Source organism: Coregonus clupeaformis, chromosome 8 (assembly GCF_020615455.1).
Source record: "Coregonus clupeaformis isolate EN_2021a chromosome 8, ASM2061545v1, whole genome shotgun sequence".
NCBI lineage: Eukaryota > Metazoa > Chordata > Actinopteri > Salmoniformes > Salmonidae > Coregonus > Coregonus clupeaformis.
This window is the reverse complement of record NC_059199.1, coordinates 8,989,805-9,013,432: the sequence shown is the minus strand read 5'-3', so window position 1 is coordinate 9,013,432 and position 23,628 is coordinate 8,989,805. Positions and strand designations below refer to the sequence as shown.

The following is a 23,628-nucleotide window of genomic DNA, read 5'->3' as shown; positions in this document are numbered from 1 at the left end:
CTGGATTTTTGTTGTTGTTATTCTGTCTCTCACTGTTCAAATAAACCTACCATTAAAATTATAGACTGATCATTTCTTTGTCAGTGGGCAAACGTACAAAATCAGCAGGGGATCAAATACTTTTTTCCCTCACTGTACTCATTCAATCGTTTTTCTTTATTTATACTATTTTTTATATTGTAGAAAAATAGTGAAGACATCAAAACTATGAAATAACACATATGGAATCATTTAGTAACCAAAAGTGTTTTATATATTTTATATTTGAGATTCTTCAAATAGCCACCCTTTGCCTTGATGACAGCTTTTCACACTCTTGGCGTTCGCTCAACCAACTTCACCTGGAATGCTTTTCCAACAGTCTTGAAGGAGTTCCCACATATGCTGAGCACTTGGTGGCTGCTTTTCCTTCACTCTGCCGTCTGACTCATCCCAAACCATCTCAATTGGGTTGAGGTCGGGGGATTGTGGAGGCCAGGTCATCTGATGCAGCACTCCATCACTCTCCTTCTTGGTAAAATAGCCTTTACACATCCTGGAGGTGTGTTGGGTCATTGTCCTGTTGAAAAACAAATGATAGTCCCACTAAGCCCAAAGCAGATGGTATGGTGTATCGCTGCAGAATGCTGTGGTAGCCATGCTGGTTGGTGTGCCTTGAATTCTAAATAAATCACAGAGAGTGTCACCAGCAAAGCACCCCCACACCATCACACCTCCTCCTCCATGCATTACGGTGGGAACTACACATGCGGAGATCATCCGTTCACCCACACCGCGTCTCACAAAGACACAGCGGTTGGAACCAAAAATCCCACATTTGGACTCCAGACCAAAGGACACATTTCCACCGGTCTAATGTCCATTGCTCGTGTTTCTTGGGCCAAGCAGGTCTCTTCTTCTTATTGGTGTCTTTTAGTAGTGGTTTCTTTGCAGCAATTCGACCATGGAAGGCCTGATTCACACAGTCCCCCTCTGAATAGTTGATGTTGAGATTTGTCTGTTACTATAGTCTCCTGTAGCTCAGTTGGTAGAGCATGGCGCTTGCAACGCCAGGGTTGTGGGTTCGTTTCCCACGGGGGGCCAGTATGAAAATGTATGCACTCACTAACTGTAAAGTCGCTCTGGATAAGAGCGTCTGCTAAATTACTAAAATGTAAATGTATTGGTCTTCCATTCCTGTGGCGGTCCTCATGAGAGCCAGTTTCATCATAGCGCTTGATGGTTTTTGCACTTGAAAAAACTTTCAAAGTTCTTGACATGTTCCGTATTGACTGACATTAATGTCTTAAAGTAATGATGGACTGTCATTTCTCTTTGCTTATTTGAGCTGTTCTTTCCATAATATGGACTTGGTCTTTTACCAAATAGGGCTATATTCTGTATACCCCCACACCTTGTCACAACACAACTAATTGGCTCAAACACATTAAGAAGGAAATAAATTCCACAAATTAACTTTTAAGAAGGCACACCTGTTAATTGAAATGCATTCCAGGTGACTACCTCATGAATCTGGTTGAGAGAATGCCAAGAGTGTGCAAAGCTGTCATCAAGGCAAAGGGTGGCTATTTGAAGAATCTCAAATATAAAACATATAAAACACTTTTGGTTATTACATGATTCCATATGTGTTATTTCATAGTTTTGATGTCGTCACTATTTTTCTACAATGTAAAAAAAAAAATAATAAAGAAATGTACCGATTCCATGGCGCATGGTTTCTGAACTGATACACTAAACAACGACAGATTCAAAACTTTGAGTTTTTCCTATTTAAATTATTATACAAAATTCTTGCAACCAATAGAATCATCTCAGCTCTGCAGATTTAGCTGCGAAGAGACAGAATCATTAGATCATTTGTTTGGGTGCTGCCCATATGTAGCTTGTTTCTGGTCGCAGGTTCAGGAATATACAATCAAAACATTTACCTATAGCTAACTCTGCAAGTAGAACTTTTGGGTGACATGAAAAGCCAAAGTCAATCGATCATCATAATATTGTAATACTCTTAGTAAAAATGTTAATCTTTCATTTACAATCTGTAGAAACTATGAGAATAGAAAGGTTCAGAACTTTTGTGAAACATCACAGCACAGTTGAAAAATATACAAATCAAAACTGGATGGTGTTCAGAGATAGATGGGATGGGTTGAGGGTAGTTGAAGGGTGGGACTAAAAACAAAACAAAAAAGAGAACTAATGTAAAATGTACAGTGTCCTTAAAATGTATATAGTATAAGTTCCAATTAGGGGAGGGGTCGTAGGGTTAGGGGAAAATAATTAATAAGGAAAATATATTTAATTAGTATATTCCAATTAGGGGAGGGGTCGTAGGGTTAGGGGTCGTAGGGTTAGGGGTCGTAGGGTTAGGGGTCGTAGGGTTAGGGGTCGTAGGGTTAGGGGAAAATAATTAAGAAGGAAAATATATTGAATTAGTTTACTCCAATTAGGGGAGGAAACGTAGGGTTAGGGGAAAATAATTCAGAAGGAAAAAATATTTAATTAGTTTACTAAAATTAGGGGAGGGGTCGTAGGGTTAGGGGAAAATAATTCAGAAGGAAAAAATATTTAATTAGTTTACTAAAATTAGGGGAGGGGTCGTAGGGTTAGGGGAAAATAATTAAGAAGGAAAATATATTGAATTAGTTTACTCCAATTAGGGGAGGGGTCGTAGGGTTAGGGGAAAATAATTAAGAAGGAAAATATATTGAATTAGTTTACTCCAATTAGGGGAGGGGTCGTAGGGTTAGGGGAAAATAATTAAGAAGGAAAATATATTGAATTAGTTTACTCCAATTAGGGGAGGAAACGTAGGGTTAGGGGAAAATAATTAAGAAGGAAAATATATTGAATTAGTTTACTAAAATTAGGGGAAGATCGTAGGGTTAGGGGAAAATAATTAAGAAGGAAAATATATTTAATTAGTTTACTAAAATTAGGGGAGGGGTCGTAGGGTTAGGGGAAAATAATTAAGAAGGAAAATATATTAAATTAGTTTATTCCAATTAGGGGAGGGGTCGTAGGGTTAGGGGAAAATAATTAAGAAGGAAAATATATTGAATTAGTTTACTCCAATTAGGGGAGGGGTCGTAGGGGAAAATACATATTAAACAAAGAGTAATAAATAAACATGGGGGATTGGTTGGATTGGAAATGATTGGTTGGAAATGACGCAGAGAATTACATTGAAAGAACCTACAATCTATCTGAAGTATTAAAGCTCATCACCCACACAAAAAAAGTTATATTCAAACTGCTCACCCATTCTCACTTTAAACCATTTCTCTTTACATCTTGTTCCTTTTCTCTCCCAAGACCTCTCTCCTCCTTCATGTCTTTTCTCTCTCCCTCTCTCTCTCTTTCTCCCCTCAACCTCCTTCCTACCCACCTTAAAACCATTTCCATCTAGCTCTCTCTCTCTATCAGATGTCAGAATGCTGTTCATTGACTACAGCTCAGTAGAACATCTATGTCAGAATGCTGTTCATTGACTACTGCTCAGTAGAACATCTATGTCAGAATGCTGTTAAATGACTACATCTCAGTAGAACATCTACAGTGGGGAAAAAAAGTATTTAGTCAGCCACCAATTGTGCAAGTTCTCCCACTTAAAAAGATGAGAGAGGCCTGTAATTTTCATCATAGGTACACGTCAACTCTGACAGACAAAATTAGAAAAAAAATCCAGAAAATCACATTGTAGGATTTTTAATGAATTTATTTGCAAATTATGGTGGAAAAAAATGTTTCTACCTGGATGTTTCTATAGGGAATAGGGTGCCATTTTCAATGCAGCCTAACTCTTGCCCAGGTTCATCGTATTTAGTCAGGGAGAAAATGTTGCATGGTCCCAAATCTGTTTGTGCTGTCTTGCCAACTCCTATGGTAATTGTCACACCTGAGTTGGCCAGCCAGCACCAACAGGTCTGGGACCAGGCTAGACCGAATGTACATTTATATTTCCCCATACCACAGTATAATGGACCGTTAGTCTCCAGGGGCGGACTGGGACCAGAAATCGGAAAGGGCATTTCTAACACATTGGCCTATTTTTTTTCCATAAGGCCCACATTTTTTGCCAAATAATGATACCTTTGAACAAAAGAAAGAACTATATATTTAGACAGGCCACTTGGCTAAAAATGGACCAGCGCATCTGGCATTTGCCCGAACTGTCCTGTGGCCAGTCCACCCCTGTTAGACTCTGGTCAGACTCAGAGGTCAGAGGTCGTTCTGCATGCTGGGCTGGGAGAAGAGAGGAATGAATGAATCAATGGCTTGACCCCTCCTCTCCAACTATCCTTCCACAACAATGGTAGGTTATATAATTAATGATTACTGTGTGAAAGTGGTGGAAGACAGAAAGAAATGGGTCAGGCGAAATTAATTATTGACTCCATACACACACACACACAAACACACACACACACGCACATGCAGGTCAGTCTCAGTACAATGTACAGGTATTTATTTACATAACAAAATACAGTATGAAGTGTTACAATGGTTATAGATGGATGGTATTTTAGTGGTCTGAAACGTATTGAGAGAATGACATACTAGACTGAGATAATGTAGCTGGACAGCGTCATAGTGCTGTCATTGCTACCCATTTTCTGGAACGGTTTAAAAAATAACATACACCTATATACATATTATCGAAATTCAATAATTCCATATTCATTATGGAATGTCCAGAATCAGCCAGCCATCCAGAGGGTGAAGGGGATGACGAGGGCGGGAAGGGCACTGTCGGTTCCTAGATAGAGGATAGACAGAATTCCCAGGAACGCCGTCAGCGGAGCACTCCTATGATCCCGGATGACAGATTTCAGCCAATCACAGAACTACAACGAAAAAGAGAGGAAGATGAGGACTTTAGTACACCTCATGGTTTATATTATAGTGATAGAGAGGGGAAGATGAGGACTTTAGTACACCTCATGGTTTATATTATAGTGATAGAGGAGAAGATGAGGACTTTAGTACACCTCATGGTTTATATTATAGTGATAGAGGAGAAGATGAGGACTTTAGTACACCTCATGGTTTATATTATAGTGATAGAGGGGAAGATGAGGACTTTAGTACACCTCATGGTTTATATTATAGTAATAGAGGGGAAGATGAGGACTTTAGTACACCTCATGGTTTATATTATAGTGATAGAGGGGAAGATGAGGACTTTAGTACACCTCATGGTTTATATTATAGTGATAGAGGGGAAGATGAGGACTTTAGTACACCTCATGGTTTATATTATAGTAATAGAGGGGAAGATGAGGACTTTAGTACACCTCATGGTTTATATTATAGTGATAGAGGGGAAGATGAGGACTTTAGTACACCTCATGGTTTATATTATAGTGATAGAGGGGAAGATGAGGACTTTAGTACACCTCATGGTTTATATTATAGTGATAGAGAGGGGAAGATGAGGACTTTAGTACACCTCATGGTTTATATTATAGTGATAGAGGGGAAGATGAGGACTTTAGTACACCTCATGGTTTATATTATAGTGATAGAGAGGAAGATGAGGACTTTAGTACACCTCATGGTTTATATTATAGTGATAGAGAGGAAGATGAGGACTTTAGTACACCTCATGGTTTATATTATAGTGATAGAGGGGAAGATGAGGACTTTAGTACATGTCATGGTTTATATTATAGTGATAGAGGGGAAAATTAGGACTTTAGTACACCTCATGGTTTATATTATAGTGATAGAGAGGGGAAGATGAGGACTTTAGTACACCTCATGGTTTATATTATAGTTTTAGAGAAGAAGATGAGGACTTTAGTACACCTCATGGTTTATATTATAGTGATAGAGAGGGGAAGATGAGGACTTTAGTACACCTCATGGTGTATATTATAGTGATAGAGGGGAAGATGATGACTTTAGTACACCTCATGGTTCATATTATAGTGATAGAGGGGAAGATGAGGACTTTAGTACACCTCATGGTTTATATTATAGTGATAGGGGGGAAGATGAGGACTTTGGTACACCTCATGGTTTATATTATAGTGATAGAGGGGAAGATGAGGACTTTAGTACATGTCATGGTTTATATTATAGTGATAGAGGGGAAAATGAGGACTTTAGTACACCTCATGGTTTATATTATAGTGATAGAGAGGGGAAGATGAGGACTTTAGTACACCTCATGGTTTATATTATAGTTTTAGAGAAGAAGATGAGGACTTTAGTACACCTCATGGTTTATATTATAGTGATAGAGAGGGGAAGATGAGGACTTTAGTACACCTCATGGTGTATATTATAGTGATAGAGGGGAAGATGACGACTTTAGTACACCTCATGGTTCATATTATAGTGATAGAGAGGAAGATGAGGACTTTAGTACACCTCATGGTTTATATTATAGTGATAGAGGGGAAGATGAGGACTTTAGTACATGTCATGGTTTATATTATAGTGATAGAGGGGAAAATGAGGACTTTAGTACACCTCATGGTTTATATTATAGTGATAGAGAGGGGAAGATGAGGACTTTAGTACACCTCATGGTTTATATTATAGTTTTACAGAAGAAGATGAGGACTTTAGTACACCTCATGGTTTATATTATAGTGATAGAGAGGGGAAGATGAGGACTTTAGTACACCTCATGGTTTATATGATAGTGATAGAGGGGAAGATGAGGACTTTAGTACACCTCATGGTTTATATTATAGTGATAGAGAGGGGAAGATGAGGACTTTAGTACACCTCATGGTTTATATTATAGTTTTAGAGAAGAAGATGAGGACTTTAGTACACCTCATGGTTTATATTATAGTGATAGAGAAGGGAAGATGAGGAATTTAGAACACCTCATGGTTTATATTATAGTTATACAGAGGGGAAGATGAGGACTTTAGTACACCTCATGGTTTATATTATAGTGATAGAGGGGAAGATGAGGACTATAGAACACCTCATGGTTTATATTATAGTGATAGAGAAGGGAAGATGAGGACTTTAGTACACCTCATGGTTTATATTATAGTGATAGAGAGGAAGATGAGGACTTTAGTACACCTCATGGTTTATATTATAGTGATAGAGAGGAAGATGGGGACTTTAGTACACCTCATGGTTTATATTATAGTGATAGAGAGGAAGATGAGGACTTTAGTACACCTCATGGTTTATATTATAGTGATAGAGGGGAAGATGAGGACTTTAGTACACCTCATGGTTTATATTATAGTGATAGAGAGGAAGATGAGGACTTTAGTACACCTCATGGTGTATATTATAGTGATAGAGGGGAAGATGAGGACTTTAGTACACCTCGTGGTTTATATTATAGTGATAGAGGGGAAGATGAGGACTTTAGTACACCTCATGGTTTATATTATAGTGATAGAGAGGAAGATGAGGACTTTAGTACACCTCATGGTTTATATTATAGTGATAGAGGGGAAGATGAGGACTTTAGTACACCTCATGGTTTATATTATAGTGATAGAGAGGAAGATGAGGACTTTAGTACACCTCATGGTTTATATTATAGTGATAGAGGGGAAGATGAGGACTTTAGTACACCCTCATGGTTTATATTATAGTGATAGAGAGGAAGATGAGGACTTTAGTACACCTCATGGTTTATATTATAGTGAAAGAGGGGAAGATGAGGACTTTAGTACACCTCATGGTTTATATTATAGTGATAGAGAGGAAGATGAGGACTTTAGTACACCTCATGGTTTATATTATAGTGATAGAGAGGGGAAGATGAGGACTTTAGTACACCTCATGGTTTATATTATAGTGATAGAGGGGAAGATGAGGACTTTAGTACACCTCATGGTTTATATTATAGTGATAGAGGGGAAGATGAGGTCTTTAGTACACCTCATGGTTTATATTATAGTGATATAGAGGAAGATGAGGACTTTAGTACACCTCATGGTTTATATTATAGTGATATAGAGGAAGATGAGGACTTTAGTACACCTCATGGTTTATATTATAGTGATAGAGAGGAAGATGAGGACTTTAGTACACCTCATGGTTTATATTATAGTGATAGAGGGGAAGATGAGGACTTTAGTACACCTCATGGTTTATATTATAGTGATAGAGAGGAAGATGAGGACTTTAGTACACCTCATGGTTTATATTATAGTGATAGAGAGGAAGATGGGGACTTTAGTACACCTCATGGTTTATATTATAGTGATAGAGAGGAAGATGAGGACTTTAGTACACCTCATGGTTTATATTATAGTGATAGAGGGGAAGATGAGGACTTTAGTACACCTCATGGTTTATATTATAGTGATACTGTTAGGCCTACTGCTGCTAGGTAGCTCTCTCTCTGCTCTCTCCCTCCCCTCTGTCTGTCCTTGATTGCAGGAGTGAAGTCTGGTGTGCGGGAGTCAGGGTTCCAGCTGCAGCTCATTCACCATAATCACCTCAGCCTTTAAGACCCGGTCAAACTTACCACTCATCGTCAGATCATAGTCAAGACGACCATGTTAGTCTCGCTGCCGACTCAACCTGTTTATTTTTGCTCTTTGTGTTTTGGCCTGTTCTATTTACTTTTTCTCCTGTGCCACAGATATTTGGAACCTGACTCCTGCCTCCGCTTCACTCCTGCCACCACCATCCTGCTCTCCACTACCGGACCTCTCTTTTGGACTCACCACGGACACTAGGACATTACGGTACCACACCTGCCCTGACCTGGATCTGTTACCCTCCCTGTAACCTGGACTTGCTCTTCCCCTATTATTGGAAACCTGGACTATTGAACATTTTAAATAAACCTGTTAAACCTTCTCTGGCTTTAGTGTACTTGTCTGCATTTGGGTTCTAATACTGGTAAATCATAACAGTATGATCTGACCATCATGAACCCAGCAGACAGTAGCTTGGATACCACCCCAGAGTGCACTCAAATTTGGACTGCCATAGCCAATCAGGGCATTTTACTTGGCCAACATGATACCCTGTTTAAGACGATTGCTGAGGACAGTCAGGTGCTGCTTAATCAGGTTCAATTACTCACCAATCAAGTGTCTGCCCTTACTACCCCTTCAGCCCAGATCAGAGAGCCTTTTGTTCCTGCTCCAGAGCGCTATGACGGGAACATGGGAACCTGTGGCGATTTTTTTGACTCAATGCTCGTTAGTGTTTGAACAACAGCCCCTCACCTACGCCTCAGAAAGAGCCCGTATTGCCTACCTTATCAACTCTACTAGCGGTTCCGCTCGTGCCTGGGGATCCGCGGTCTGGGAGAGTCAGTCGGACATTTGCAACGCTTACGTTGCCTTCACCACTGAGATGAGGAAGGTTTTGACCACCCCGTACGAGGCAAGGAGGCTGCGAAACGGTTGTTTTCTCTTCGGCAGGGGGCTCGCAGTGGGGCGGAGATGGCAGTGGAGTTTCGGACTTTAGCAGCAGTGAGTGGTTGGAATGACGAGGCATTACAAGGAGTGTTCATCAATGCTTTGTCTGAGACTTTAAAAGATGAATTGGTGTCATATGATGAATCGCCTACGCTGGATAATCTTATTTCACTCACCATCAGGTTGGATAATCGGATTCGGGAGCGCCGCCGGGAGAGGAGTGTTAGTTCCAAGCAACCTGTCTGTCATCAACAAACTCCTCCCCGCATCTTCCCTACGGAGAAAGCCGTGTCTTCCCGAGTCGATACGAGGAGCACTGAACCCGAGCCATGGAGGTGGGTCGTGCACGGTTGTCCTCAGAGGAGCGTGCACGTCGCATTCAGGCTCGGGTCTGCCTGTATTGTGGAGAAGCTGGTCATTTCGTTCCTTCCTGCCCAGTTCGTCCGGGAAAAGGGCCGGCTCATCATTAATGGGAGAAGTTTTGGTGAGCCGAGCAGCGGATTCTTCCTCTTCTCCCCGCATTCTGCTCCAGGCATCCCTCCAGTGGCAGTTCCAGAATCTCTCTGTTAGTGCGCTGATTGACTCTGGTGCAGACGAAAGCTTTTTGGATAGAGAGTGGGCTCAACAAATGGATTTGGAGACTGTTCCTATGGACTGTCCGCTGCAGGCTAAGGGTCGGAATGGACAATTGTTGACCCATATTACCCATCAGACTGTTCCTGTTTGTCTTAGAGTGTCGGGAAATCATCAGGAGAACATTCAATTCCATATTATCGACTGCCCACAGACCCCTCTGGTCCTTGGTATCCCCTGGCTCATAAGACACAATCCACACATTGATTGGGTGACAGGTAGAATTGTTTCATGGAGCACATTTTGTCATGTGAATTGTTTGTGTTCTGCTCTGACTCCTGCCAGTACTGTGCCTCGACCTCCACTGGAGTCCATGGATCTTTCTAATGTTCCTGACGTGTATCATGACCTGGCATCCGTTTTCTGCAAACACAGAGCTACTTCTCTTCCTCCTCACCGGCCCTTACGACTGTGCCATTGACCTCCAGCCAGGAGCCCCGCTCCCCAGCAGTCGCCTGTACAATCTCTCCCGGCCGGAGACGGAGGCTATGGAGAACTACATTCGGGACTCCTTGGCGGCAGGTATTATGCGTCCTTCCTCGTCACCTGTAGGAGCGGGATTCTTTTTGTTGCTAAGAAGGATAAGACCCTCAGACCCTGTATTGATTACCGTGGACTTAACAACATCACCATTAAGAACAAGTATTCTCTGCCTTTGATTAATTCTGCTTTTCCCCTCCTTCATGGTGCTACCATCTTTACGAAACTGGATCTACGAAATGCGTATCACCTGGTGCGCATTCGTAAAGGTGATGAATGGAAGACTGCCTTCAACACACCCTTGGGACATTTTGAGTATCTGGTTATGCCTTTTGGGTTGTCTAATGCCCCTGCTGTTTTTCAGGCACTAGTCAATGATGTCCTTCGGGACATGTTGAATCGGTTTGTTTTTGTCTATCTGGATGATATCTTGATTTTCTCAGAGTCCTCCCAGGAACATGAACTGCATGTGCGCCAGGTGTTGCAAAGGTTGTTGGAGAACAAACTGTTTGTGAAGATGGAGAAATGTGAATTTCATGTGTCTGAGACCTCTTTTTTGGGTTACATCATCGCTCAGGGGGAGTTGCGGATGGACCCAGCTAAGATCTCTGCTGTCACGGACTGGCCAGCCCCTCTACCCGCAAAACAACTTCAACGATTTCTGGGGTTTGCGAACTTCTATAGGAGGTTCATCAAGGACTACAGCCGCATTGCGGCGCCACTCACCGCTCTCACCTCCATCTCACGACCGTTCGCTTGGAATGAAGGGGCCGAATCAGCGTTCGAAGAACTGAAACATCGCCGCCTCGGCTCCCATTCTGATGCAGCCGGACCCCGACCGCCAGTTTGTCGTGGAGGTGGATGCATCCGACACTGGGGTAGGTGCGGTGTTGTCACAGCGTTCTCCTGAAGATAACAAACTGCATCCCTGTGCTTTTCTCTCAAGGAAACTTTCTCAGGCAGAGAGGAATTATGATGTTGGCAATCGTGAACTGCTCGCCGTTAAGCTGGCTCTCGAGGAATGGCGACATTGGTTGGAGGGGGCGGAACAACCCTTCATCGTTTGGACGGATCATAAGAATCTGGCTTACCTCCAGTCAGCGAAGCAGCTCAACCCCCCGTCAAGCCAGGTGGGCACTATTTTTTGGGAGATTCAATTTTTCTCTGTCTTACCGTCCTGGGTCACGCAACGTCAAGCCTGACGCCCTGTCTCGTGTTCATTCGGCTGTTGATACTGGTAGTAACCCTGAACCCATTTTGCCTCCTACCTGCAGTATTGCGGTCGTCACATGTGACATCGAGGGGATTGTTAGACAGGCTCAACATCATCAAGCTGACCCTGGGAGGGGTCCTCCTAACCGGATGTTTGTCCCTGAGTCTGCTCGCTCCCAGGTACTTCAGTGGGCTCACTCGTCTCCCCTTACCTGTCACCCTGGAGTTTCGCGGACCCTTGACTTTGTGCGACGGAAGTTCTGGTGGGCCACGATGGAGGCGGACACTCGAGCCTTCATTGCTGCTTGTACGGTATGTGCACGAAGTAAGAACTCCACCCAGGCCAGCGCTGGTCATCTACGACCTCTACCTATACCCAGCCGGCCCTGGTCGCATATCGCTATGGATTTTGTCACTGGACTTCCCCCTCGTCTGGAAAGACTGTAATTCTTACGGTGATTGATCGTTTTTCTAAGTTCGCTCATTTTTTGGCCCTACCTAAACTGCCCACTGCCAGAGAGACGGCTGATATTTTGGTTGAACATGTGTTCCGCTCTCATGGTCTACCCACGGATATTGTCTCTGACAGGGGTCCCCAGTTTGTCTCCCAGGTGTGGAAAGCTTTCTGTAAAGCTTTGGGCATTACATCCAGCCTGTCCTCTGGATATCACCCCCCAGACCAACGGGCAAGCCGAGAGAGCGAACCAGGAGATGGAGACCGCTCTTCGCTGTGTCACAGGGTCTAACCCTGGGTCATGGAGCTCCATGCTCCCCTGGGTGGAATATGCTCATAACACCTTGACTAACGCTTCCTCTGGTTTGTCTCCTTTTCTGTGTGCTCTGGGTTATCAACCTCCCTGTTCCCTTCTCAAGAGAGGGAACTGGCGGTACCCTCGGTGCAGTCCCACATGCGCCGCTGCTTCAAGGTCTGGAGGAAGGCCAGGGTAGCTCTGTCCCGAGCTTCGGCGTACATGCAGAGGCAAGCCAACCGTCCACCGGTCCCAGGCTCCCGGTTACTCTCCTGGTCAAGAGGTATGGCTGAAGTCACGGGACCTTCCATTGAAGGTGGAGTCTAAGAAGATGGCGCCTCGTTTTATAGGACCGTTCAAGATACTGTCTATTGTTAACCCCTGCGCGGTTAAGCTACAGCTTCCTGCCTCCCTACGGGTTCATTCCACCTTTCATGTTTCCCAGATTAAGCCTGTGTCGGTTAGCCCTCTGTGCCCGCCCTCTCGTCCCCCTCCTCCGCCCAGGATCGTGGGTGGGGGTCCGGTCTACACTGTCCGGCGACTTCTGGATGTTCGCCGCCGGGGTCGTGGGTTTCCAGTACCTGGTGGATTGGGAGGGTTATGGTCCTGAGGAACGTTCCTGGGTGCCCAGGAGCTTCATTGTGGATCCTGCTCTGGTCCGAGAGTTTCATAGGTTACATCCCGATAAACCCCGTCGCCGCCAGGTGGCGTCCGTAGAGGGGGGGTACTGTTAGGCCTACTGCTGCTAGGTAGCTCTCTCTCTGCTCTCTCCCTCCCCTCTGTCTGTCCTTGATTGCAGGAGTGAAGTCTGGTGTGCGGGAGTCAGGGTTCCAGCTGCAGCTCATTCACCATAATCACCTCAGCCTTTAAGACCCGGTCAAACTTACCACTCATCGTCAGATCATAGTCAAGACGACCATGTTAGTCTCGCTGCCGACTCAACCTGTTTATTTTTGCTCTTTGTGTTTTGGCCTGTTCTATTTACTTTTTCTCCTGTGCCACAGATATTTGGAACCTGACTCCTGCCTCCGCTTCACTCCTGCCACCACCATCCTGCTCTCCACTACCGGACCTCTCTTTTGGACTCACCACGGACACTAGGACATTACGGTACCACACCTGCCCTGACCTGGATCTGTTACCCTCCCTGTAACCTGGACTTGCTCTTCCCCTATTATTGGAAACCTGGACTATTGAACATTTTAAATAAACCTGTTAAACCTTCTCTGGCTTGGTGTACTTGTCTGCATTTGGGTTCTAATACTGGTAAATCATAACAGATAGAGAGGAAGATGAGGACTTTAGTACACCTCATGGTGTATATTATAGTGATAGAGGGGAAGATGAGGACTTTAGTACACCTCATGGTTTATATTATAGTGATAGAGGGGAAGATGAGGACTTTAGTACACCTCATGGTTTATATTATAGTGATAGAGAGGAAGATGAGGACTTTAGTACACCTCATGGTTTATATTATAGTGATAGAGGGGAAGATGAGGACTTTAGTACACCTCATGGTTTATATTATAGTGATAGAGAGGAAGATGAGGACTTTAGTACACCTCATGGTTTATATTATAGTGATAGAGGGGAAGATGAGGACTTTAGTACACCTCATGGTTTATATTATAGTGATAGAGAGGAAGATGAGGACTTTAGTACACCTCATGGTTTATATTATAGTGAAAGAGGGGAAGATGAGGACTTTAGTACATGTCATGGTTTATATTATAGTGATAGAGGGGAAAATGAGGACTTTAGTACACCTCATGGTTTATATTATAGTGATAGAGAGGGGAAGATGAGGACTTTAGTACACCTCATGGTTTATATTATAGTGATAGAGGGGAAGATGAGGACTTTAGTACACATCATGGTTTATATTATAGTGATAGAGAGGAAGATGAGGACTTTAGTACACCTCATGGTTTATATTATAGTGATAGAGGGGAAAATGAGGACTTTAGTACACCTCATGGTTTATATTATAGTGATAGAGAGGAAGATGAGGACTTTAGTACACCTCATGGTTTATATTATAGTGATAGAGAGGGGAAGATGAGGACTTTAGTACACCTCATGGTTTATATTATAGTGATAGAGGGGAAGATGAGGACTTTAGTACACCTCATGGTTTATATTATAGTGATAGAGGGGAAGATGAGGACTTTAGTACACCTCATGGTTTATATTATAGTGATATAGAGGAAGATGAGGACTTTAGTACACCTCATGGTTTATATTATAGTGATATAGAGGAAGATGAGGACTTTAGTACACCTCATGGTTTATATTATAGTGATAGAGAGGAAGATGAGGACTTTAGTACACCTCATGGTTTATATTATAGTGATAGAGGGGAAGATGAGGACTTTAGTACACCTCATGGTTTATATTATAGTGATAGAGAGGAAGATGAGGACTTTAGTACACCTCATGGTTTATATTATAGTGATAGAGAGGGGAAGATGAGGACTTTAGTACACCTCATGGTTTATATTATAGTGATAGAGAGGGGAAGATGAGAAATGTTGTGCCCTGTAGTATACTATCTCACAGAGAGGAGAATATAATACGTGTTAAATGTTTTGCCCTGTAGTATTTGAGTGCCATAATGATGTCACGATATACACAACATTTGTACATTTGGCCACTAACAGTTAAAGCACAGTTTGTTATGACTTGGTCCTTTTGGCAAGATAAAACATTCATTTAGGACAAAAAACACATTTCTGTGGTTATGAGGATATCTACAAGTATGTCTCAGTCTCTCACTGGTTCTGAAGTATGCAAGTGCTACAGTCCCTGATTCTGCTCCGCAGTAGCTCGTCTGTGTTACAAATATTTGATGTCTAAAGTCATTGAATACGTTTCCATCCAGTTCAGAGCAGGGCTAATTTTTTTGGGGGGGAATCATGGTTAGTCTAAAACTCAGCTCCTTCCCTCCCGGCCACGGTGCTGCCAGGCCTCAACTCTGAAAATCCCCTCCCCAAATCCTGCGGTGATTTGATGTGTTGAAAGGGCTTCAATGGGACCGTTGTTCTCTCTCTCTCTCTCTCTCTCTGTCTCTCTCTCTCTCTCTCTCTCTCTCTCTCTCTCTCTCTCTCTCTCTCTCTCTCTCTCTCTCTCTCTCTCTCTCTCTCTCTCTCTCTCTCTCTCTCTCTCTCTCAAATTGAAATGACTAATGACCCAGATTTCCCACTAACATCAAGCTAGTGAAGTCCCACTGGGTGCACACTGGTTAAAATCAAAGTTGTTTTCCAAGTCATTTCAATGAAATGACGTTGAACCAATGTGTAATAGACGTTGAATTCTAAAAGAGGTGTTGGCTAATTATCTTCAATTCCTTTCTGTGCCTTCTTCTATTAAATGTTAAATTAATTAAATGCTACATTTGTATTCTAGTTTACTTTCTTTTATTAATTGAGCTCTTATTTATTATTATTATTTTATTTCATGTATATCATGTAAATCATGTGTATATGACAACAACAACAAAAAACTTGAACTTGAAAAGAGGTTGAATTTTAGTCTGGTCAGCGGGCCCCAGATCTGGTTGTTCTCTTGCCAGCTCCATTGCTCCATTGAATGGGCCCTGGTCAAAAGTAGTGCACTACATAAAGACTAGGGTGCAGTTTGGGACTGTGGTAAAGTTGGTTTGAGATTCGATATTCGCCAGACATTCGGTCCTTCAAAACGTCAATAACTCGTGAAAACGATTTGAGCTACATACCTCGGGCTCTTTATGAAGGAAAACAATTTGTATAACATTGCACAGGTCTTATTTTACCGATTCCAACCTGAGTTTCGTAATCACATGGTAACGTATAGGCAACGGTGTAGGTAGCCTGGTGCACCGTCAATTCAACGAGTTAGGGACTGTCAACAAAGTGCATGATCACAATATTCATATTTCAACCATGTGTCTTAGCAACCACATTTCAGCTGTCCATTATTCCTTACATAATGAGGCATGTTCTTATAAAATTATGCATTTAATTATAAATATATATATATTATTGATATATTTATAAAAAATCACTTACAATTCAATAGCTCCTTGACCATGACCAAACAAACTTTGGGATGTTCACAGGGTAGGGAAACACATTTCACACCTTTTGGTTTTCCCATAAAGCACTTACACGATTTTATATAAATGTTTGAAACTTTAAAATGTCATTAGCTCTTCAACCATGTGACTTAGCAACCTAATTTCAACGGTCCATTATTCCTTACATAGAGAAGCATGTTGCACACCCTTTGTTTTACTGAAAAGTGGATGAATATCTATTGCCTTAATTTATTAGTAAATGTTTTCATTAGAATTCCCATAGCTCCTTGTTCTAGTTGAGCAGCCGGATTGCAGTGGTAATGAAGCTGCCGCCTCATGTTCTGTATTTCAGACCAGAGGCTCTGGAAGAAGCTGCCGCCCCATGTTCTGTATTTCAGACCAGAGGCTCTGGAAGAAGCTGCCTCCCCATGTTCTGTATTTCAGACCAGAGGCTCTGGAAGAAGCTGCCTCCCCATGTTCTGTATTTCAGACCAGAGGCTCTGGAAGAAGCTGCCTCCCCATGTTCTGTATTTCAGACCAGAGGCTCTGGAAGAAGCTGCCTCCCCATGTTCTGTATTTCAGACCAGAGGCTCTGGAAGAAGCTGCCGCCCCATGTTCTGTATTTCAGACCAGAGGCTCTGGAAGAAGCTGCCGCCCCATGTTCTGTATTTCAGACCAGAGGCTCTGGAAGAAGCTGCCGCCCCATGTTCTGTATTTCAGACCAGAGGCTCTGGAAGAAGCTGCCGCCTCATGTTCTGTATTTCAGACCAGAGGCTCTGGAAGAAGCTGCCGCCTCATGTTCTGTATTTCAGACCAGAGGCTCTGGAAGAAGCTGCCGCCTCATGTTCTGTATTTCAGACCAGAGGCTCTGGAAGAAGCTGCCGCCTCATGTTCTGTATTTCAGACCAGAGGCTCTGGAAGAAGCTGGGATTCAAATCTGGGCTTTACTGGATCACTCGAGGACTTTCACATTCTTGTTCTGAAGCCATTCCAGTGTTGCTTTGGCTGTATGCTTGGGGTCACTGTCCTGATGGAACATAAATCTTCACCCAAGTCTAAGGTCAAGCAAGTTCTCATCAAGGATTTGCCTGTATTGGCTCCATTCATTGTTCCCTTTATCCTTACCAGTCTCCCAGTCTCTGCCGCTGAAAAGCATCCCCATAGCATGATGCTGCCACCACCATGCTTCACAGTAGGGATGGTGTTAGACGGGTGATGAGCTGTGCCTGGTTTTCTCCAGACAATAGCGCTTTGCATTCAGGCCTAAGAGTTCGATTTTTGTCTCAGATTTTTTTTGCCTTATGGTCTCAGAGTCGTTCACTTGCCTTTTTGCAAACCCCCAGGTGTGCTGTCATGTGCCTTTTTCTCAGGAGTGGCTTCCGTCTGGCCACTCTACCATGAAGCCCAGATTGGTGAAGTGCTATAGCGACTGTTGTCTTTCTGGCAGGTTCTCCCATCTCAACCAAGGAACTCTGAATTTCTGTCAGAGTGATCATTGGGTTCTTGGTCCCCTCCCTGACCAAGGTCCTTCTTGCGCGGTTGCCCAGTTTGGTCGGATGGCAAGCTCTACACAGAGTCTGGGTAGTTACATATTATTTCCCAATGATGGAGACCACTGTGCTCTTGGCAACTTTCAACACTCTAGAAATAGTTTGTTACCCATCCCCAGATGTATGCCTCATCAGGCAGATGGTTTTATACCCTTCCCCAGATATATGCCTCATCAGGCAGATGGTTTTTTACCCATCCCCAGATATATGCCTCATCACAAGTCTATCTCGGAGATCTACGGACAGTTCCTTGGACTTTATGGTATAGTTTCTGCTCTGACATGCACTGTCAACTGTGGGACCTTATATAGACAGGTGTGTTTCTTTCTAAATCATGTCCAAACAATTGAATTGGCTGCAGGTGACTCCAATTGACTCCAATTAAGTTGTAGCGACGTCTCAAAAGATGATCAAAGGAAATTGGATGCACCTGAGCTCAATTTGGAGTGTCATAGCAAAGGGATTGTGAATACTTATGTAAATTAGATTTTTCTGTATTTCATTTTCAATCCGTTTGCAAAACATTTCTCAAAACAAGTTTTCACTTTGTCATTATGGGGTATTGTGTGGAGATGGGTGAATTTCGTTTTAATCCGTTTTGAATTCAGGCTGTAACAACAAAATGTGGAATAAGTCAAGGGTTTGAATACTTTCTGAGGGCACTGTAAGTGTAAAATGTACAGTGTTTTCAGTGAAGTTAAAGCTTCTGTCTGTAATGGTCCCCAAGTAATTGAAACAGCTGAACCTCTCTACCTGTTTTCAATTGAGGGTCAGCTGAGGTAACTCATGGGTACACTCACAATGGCTGCCTGGTATTGTGACGCAATAATGTTCTATCAACTGATGCTGGATTGCCATGGTAATGTAGAATGTTCATTCACGTGACGCTAACTGATGTGCTCATGCAATATAATGTATTTTTTTTTTTATGTCAGTTGAGTTGACTCAACAAATCACAGCCCTGACTGAAGGGTACACTTCCTAATTTTACTTCCTGGCATGGGTACACTCAAAATGGCTGCCAGTCCACCCATTATGCCGTCATTGAACTGAATGGAGACGCCCTTTCTATTCATTCTATGTCTATGGTCCCTACCCTGTGAACAATACAAAGTTGGTTTGAGGTGCTTAGGTCATGTGATCAAGGAGCTATTGAATTGTAAGTGATTTTTTTAAATAAATATATATACAATTGTTGGAATAATTTAATGAGAAAAGCAAAGGGTGTGCAACATGCCTCTCTATGTAAGGAATAATTGACAGCTGAAATTAGGTTGCTACGTCACATGGTTGAAAATCTATTGAAATTTGAATATTGTGATCGTGCACTTTGTTGACTGTCCCTAACTCGTTGAATTGACGGTGCACCAGGCTGCCTACACAGTTGCATTTACATTTACGTCATTTAGCAGACGCTCTTATCCAGAGCGACTTACAGTTAGTGAATACTTTTTTTTATTTTTTATACTGGCCCCCCGTGTGAAACGAACCCACAACCCTGGCGTTGCAAACGCCATGCTCTATCAACTGAGCTACATCCCTGCCGGCCATTCCCTCCCCTACCCTGGACAACGCTGGGCCAATTGTGCGCCGCCCATGAGTCTCCCGGTCGCGGCCGGCTGCGACAGAGCCTGGATTCGAACCAGGATCTCTAGTGGCACAGTTAGCACTGCGATGCAGTGCCTTAGACCACTGCGCCACTCAGGAGTCATGAGTTGCCATGTGATTATGAAACTCGGGACAGAATGGGGAAAAATGAGACCTGTGCAATGTTGTACCCGTTGTTTTCCTTCATAAAAGAGCCTAACCTGAGGTAGCTATTGTTTGACAGCTAGCTCAAATCGTTTGACCGCTATTGAAGTTTGAAGGTCCGAACATCTGGTGAATATCAAACCAATTTTACCAAGGTCCATTTGGGACATACCTCAATTCGCCTGTTAGTAGAGCCAATGGAACAGAAGGAACAGGACGCGCTAAGAACTGAGAGCTCTTTTCAAAACGACTTCTTTCTGCCTGGTGTTCTGAGAACAACTGTTAAAGACAGACAGACACACTAAAGCTAGCCTAGTCTACTCAATGGGCTCATTTAAAACGAAAACAAAACTCAGGCTCTCACCAGACATGCAGACTCAGAAGCCTAGTCAGCCTATCAACCCAAAGTAGTGCAAACTGCCTATTTTAAATACTTTGATAATAAATTGTCTTTCCATAGTTTTCTCACTAAGTCTGGTCCACATTTTCATGTCGGTCTGTCTTTTTTTTAGGGCATGGGGTAAGGGGGAGTTTGATCCCGTTTTGCAGCCCAGCATACATGGCCAAATCATTGCCTGCATGCCAAATGACACCCTATTCACCATAGTGCACTAGTTTTGACCAGAGCAGGACACTACTTTTGACCAGAGCAGGGCACTACTTTTGACCAGAGCAGGGCACTACTTTTGACTCTCACCTAAATCAGTGCACCATAATAAGCCTATCTACACTCCTAGAAAAAATCTAGAACCTAAAATTGTTATTTGGCTGTCTCCATAGGAGAACCCTTTGAAGAACCCTTTTTGGTTCCAGGTAGAACCATTTGACGTTCCATGTAGAACCCTTTCCACAGAGGGTTCTACAAAAGGGTTCTATCTGGGACCAAAAAGGGTGCTCCTATGGGGACAGCCGAAGAACCCTTTTGGAACCCATTTTTCTAAGAGTGTATGTAATAGGGTGCCATTTGGGATGCGGTCATTGTTATAGAAACCTATTGGTCCATATTGATGCGCATCATTTAGCATCGCTCACAGAGTAAAGTAGGCTAATGACCCCTTTTAACCTATTTGGCTTGAGATTAATCAAATTCAAAGTAAGCTAACTTTTTTTTTATCAAGGCATATAGGCCTATCACCTAAACCAGCAATTATTAGTTCACAGCATTCACTTAATCTATAAATTAATATTTCAATATTCAAATTCTGCAACTAGTTATAGAAATGGACAGAGTCCTGCAGCGTTGCTCTTTGAAAACATATCACCAGCGCGCAACAGTTCCAATCGCGCACACAGGATGCACACCAAATGGATAATCTATTAAACGTCCCACTGGGCACACACCAGTTGAATCAACATTGTTTCCACGTAATTTCAATGATGTTACGTTGAACCAGCGTGGAATAGAAGTTGAATTGACGTGTGTGACCAGTGGGGTGGGTCTATTTAGGAAAACACCGTTATCATTTTGCAGCAAGCTGTACTTTGGAATACATAACTTTTCAGAGAGATGGCATCTTGAAAACGTCCGTGCGTAAAAAAAGAAGAAATGGCCAATATCAATATGTTACCTTGTCAGTCTGAATGCTGATTGCGATGCCATACCGGCAATAAGTAACGAAATGTTCACAGTTATTCCACAGCAAGCTGTACGGTATCTTCCCAACCAGTTTCTCCGCTCTCCTCGCGATCTCTTCGCCATCCAACGGTCGTTTCTGCACGGTAGTATCCATAGTGTTCAGTAGAATTGACGCTCCATACGCAAAGTCCTCAACCGTATCCACCCGGATGCTGGCGCTCTTGGATAGAACTCCGAGAACTAACCGTTTGTTCGTTACCATCACCTGGATGGAACGCTTGTCGGTTGTAAAGAGTGGCAAGATATCCGGAATCAGATGCGCCACCCGGTTGTCCCCTAAATAGATGCCGAAATGAGTGAATAAAGTCCGGGGCACTTCTAGCAAGTCTCCCCGTTGGTATATGGAGTCTGGGAGTCCGGCGCCGGTGGAGGTATCCGGGACCCCCTCTCTCCCCTCCTCTTTCTCGCAGTGATGTGTAACCCTATTCTTCTCCCTCGCTCTCTGTGTGTCTGAAAACAACAGACTGGTCCTGAAGACATTGAGGTGAGTGAGGAAGAACACTTTTTCCAGGACTAATGTGAGCGAATCAAACATGTTTATTGGAGGAGATTCCTTGTCCTTGTTTTTCGGGACGTTCTCCTCCTCGCCTCGAGCTCCTCTATCATCTTCAGCTAGCGGTCAGTTTCAACCAGGGGCCCCCGGTGACGTCGTGAGGGATTCGAGGAACCGATTGGCTGCTGTTTGAGAGCAGAGTAGTCACGTAGTAGGTGTTCTGAGTGAAAACGTACAGGGCTAACGGCTTGTTGTGATCGAGATGTAGTTGTCCCTGATTGCACTGACTTTGCTCACAGCTGCTTGTTTGAAGAAGTGTACTTACTGTGATCAAGATGTGGTTGTCCCACTTGCTATTCTAAGTTGAATGCACCAATTTGTAAGTTGCTCTGGATAAGAGCGTCTGCTAAATGACTTAAATGTTAAAATGTTAAATGTTGACCTCTAACATATGTTATCGGGCATACATACAGGCAGAGGACATGCAGATCACAATTAGGTACAGTTAGCATACCACAAGGTATTCTGCAATTTTGCTGAGTTGCATCAGTGTCAAATAGCCTAACGGGCCTATTGCATCATGTGTGGTTACACTGGGGAAAAACTGGTTGAATCAACATTGTTTCCACATCATTTCAACCCCCAAAATAAATGTGATTATGTTGAATCAATGTGGAAAACTGATTGGATTTGCAAATTGCCATCAACATAAGGGCATTTTGTCTTTTTTTCACCCAACTTTTAACAAAAATTCAAGGACATGGTAAATGTTATTGTTGATTTCACATTTAATTGTTAGTTGAAAACGAAACAAAAGCTCTCAACCTATAACCTATATACTTATTATGGACACAGTATGCTTTACATTAGTTATCTTGTTGTTATTAGTTGTTGTTAGTTGTTATTAGTCCCATCCTTCAGCTCCATTCAACAACCTCCCATCTATCTCTTAACACCATCCATATTGGATTTCTATTTGCCATATATTTTTCAACTGTACTGTGATGTTTTACAAAAGTTCTGAACCCTGCTATTCTCATTGTTTCTACAGATTGTAAATTGAAAATAAACATTTTTGCTAAAAGTATTATTATCTTATTGATCGATTGACTATGACTTTTCAGATCACCTAGTAGTGCTATCTGCAGGGTTAGCTCCAGGTAAATATTGCAATCCTTCAGCCATTCTTGGACCTATGACCAAAAATAACCTACAAATGGACAGTACCAAAACAAATGATCTAATGATTCTGTCTCTTCGCAGGAAAATCTTGGTGCATTATTATCGCTTGCTGTGTGGTAGCGGAGAGAACCGTCTATTACTTGGATGGCTGGAGTCTTTGACAATTTTTCAGGGCCTTCTTCTGAGGTCCTGGATGGCAGGGAGCTCAGACACAGTGATGAAATGGACAACACACACTGTAGCGCCTTGCGGTCGGACGCCAAACAGTTGACATACCAAGCAGTGATGCAGCCAGATAAGATGCTCTCAATGGTGCAGCTGGATAACTTTTTGAGGATAAATCTTTTCAGCCACCTGTGGGGGAAGAGGCGTTGTCGTGCCTTCTTCACGACTGTGTCGGTGCGTGTGAACCAGGATAATTGCTTATTGATGTGACACCGAAGAACTTGAAGCTCTCCACCCATTCCACTACAGCACCGTCGATATGGATGGGGCGTGCTCTGCCCTCTG

At 42.8% G+C, this 23,628-nt stretch overlaps 1 protein-coding gene across 1 annotated transcript; it reads right to left on the bottom strand.

The window, feature by feature from the left end:
* Positions 1-4,438: 4,438 nt before the first annotated feature.
* On the bottom strand, positions 4,439-22,031 carry LOC121572686 (lecithin retinol acyltransferase-like). The gene is made up of 2 exons (XM_041884710.2): positions 21,376-22,031; positions 4,439-4,850 (listed from the first exon to the last, which is right to left on the bottom strand). Exons 1-2 carry the CDS (start codon positions 21,976-21,978, stop codon positions 4,704-4,706), a joined length of 750 nt encoding a protein of 249 aa, XP_041740644.2. The 5' UTR covers positions 21,979-22,031; the 3' UTR covers positions 4,439-4,703.
* Between the last annotated feature and the right edge of the window lie 1,597 nt (positions 22,032-23,628).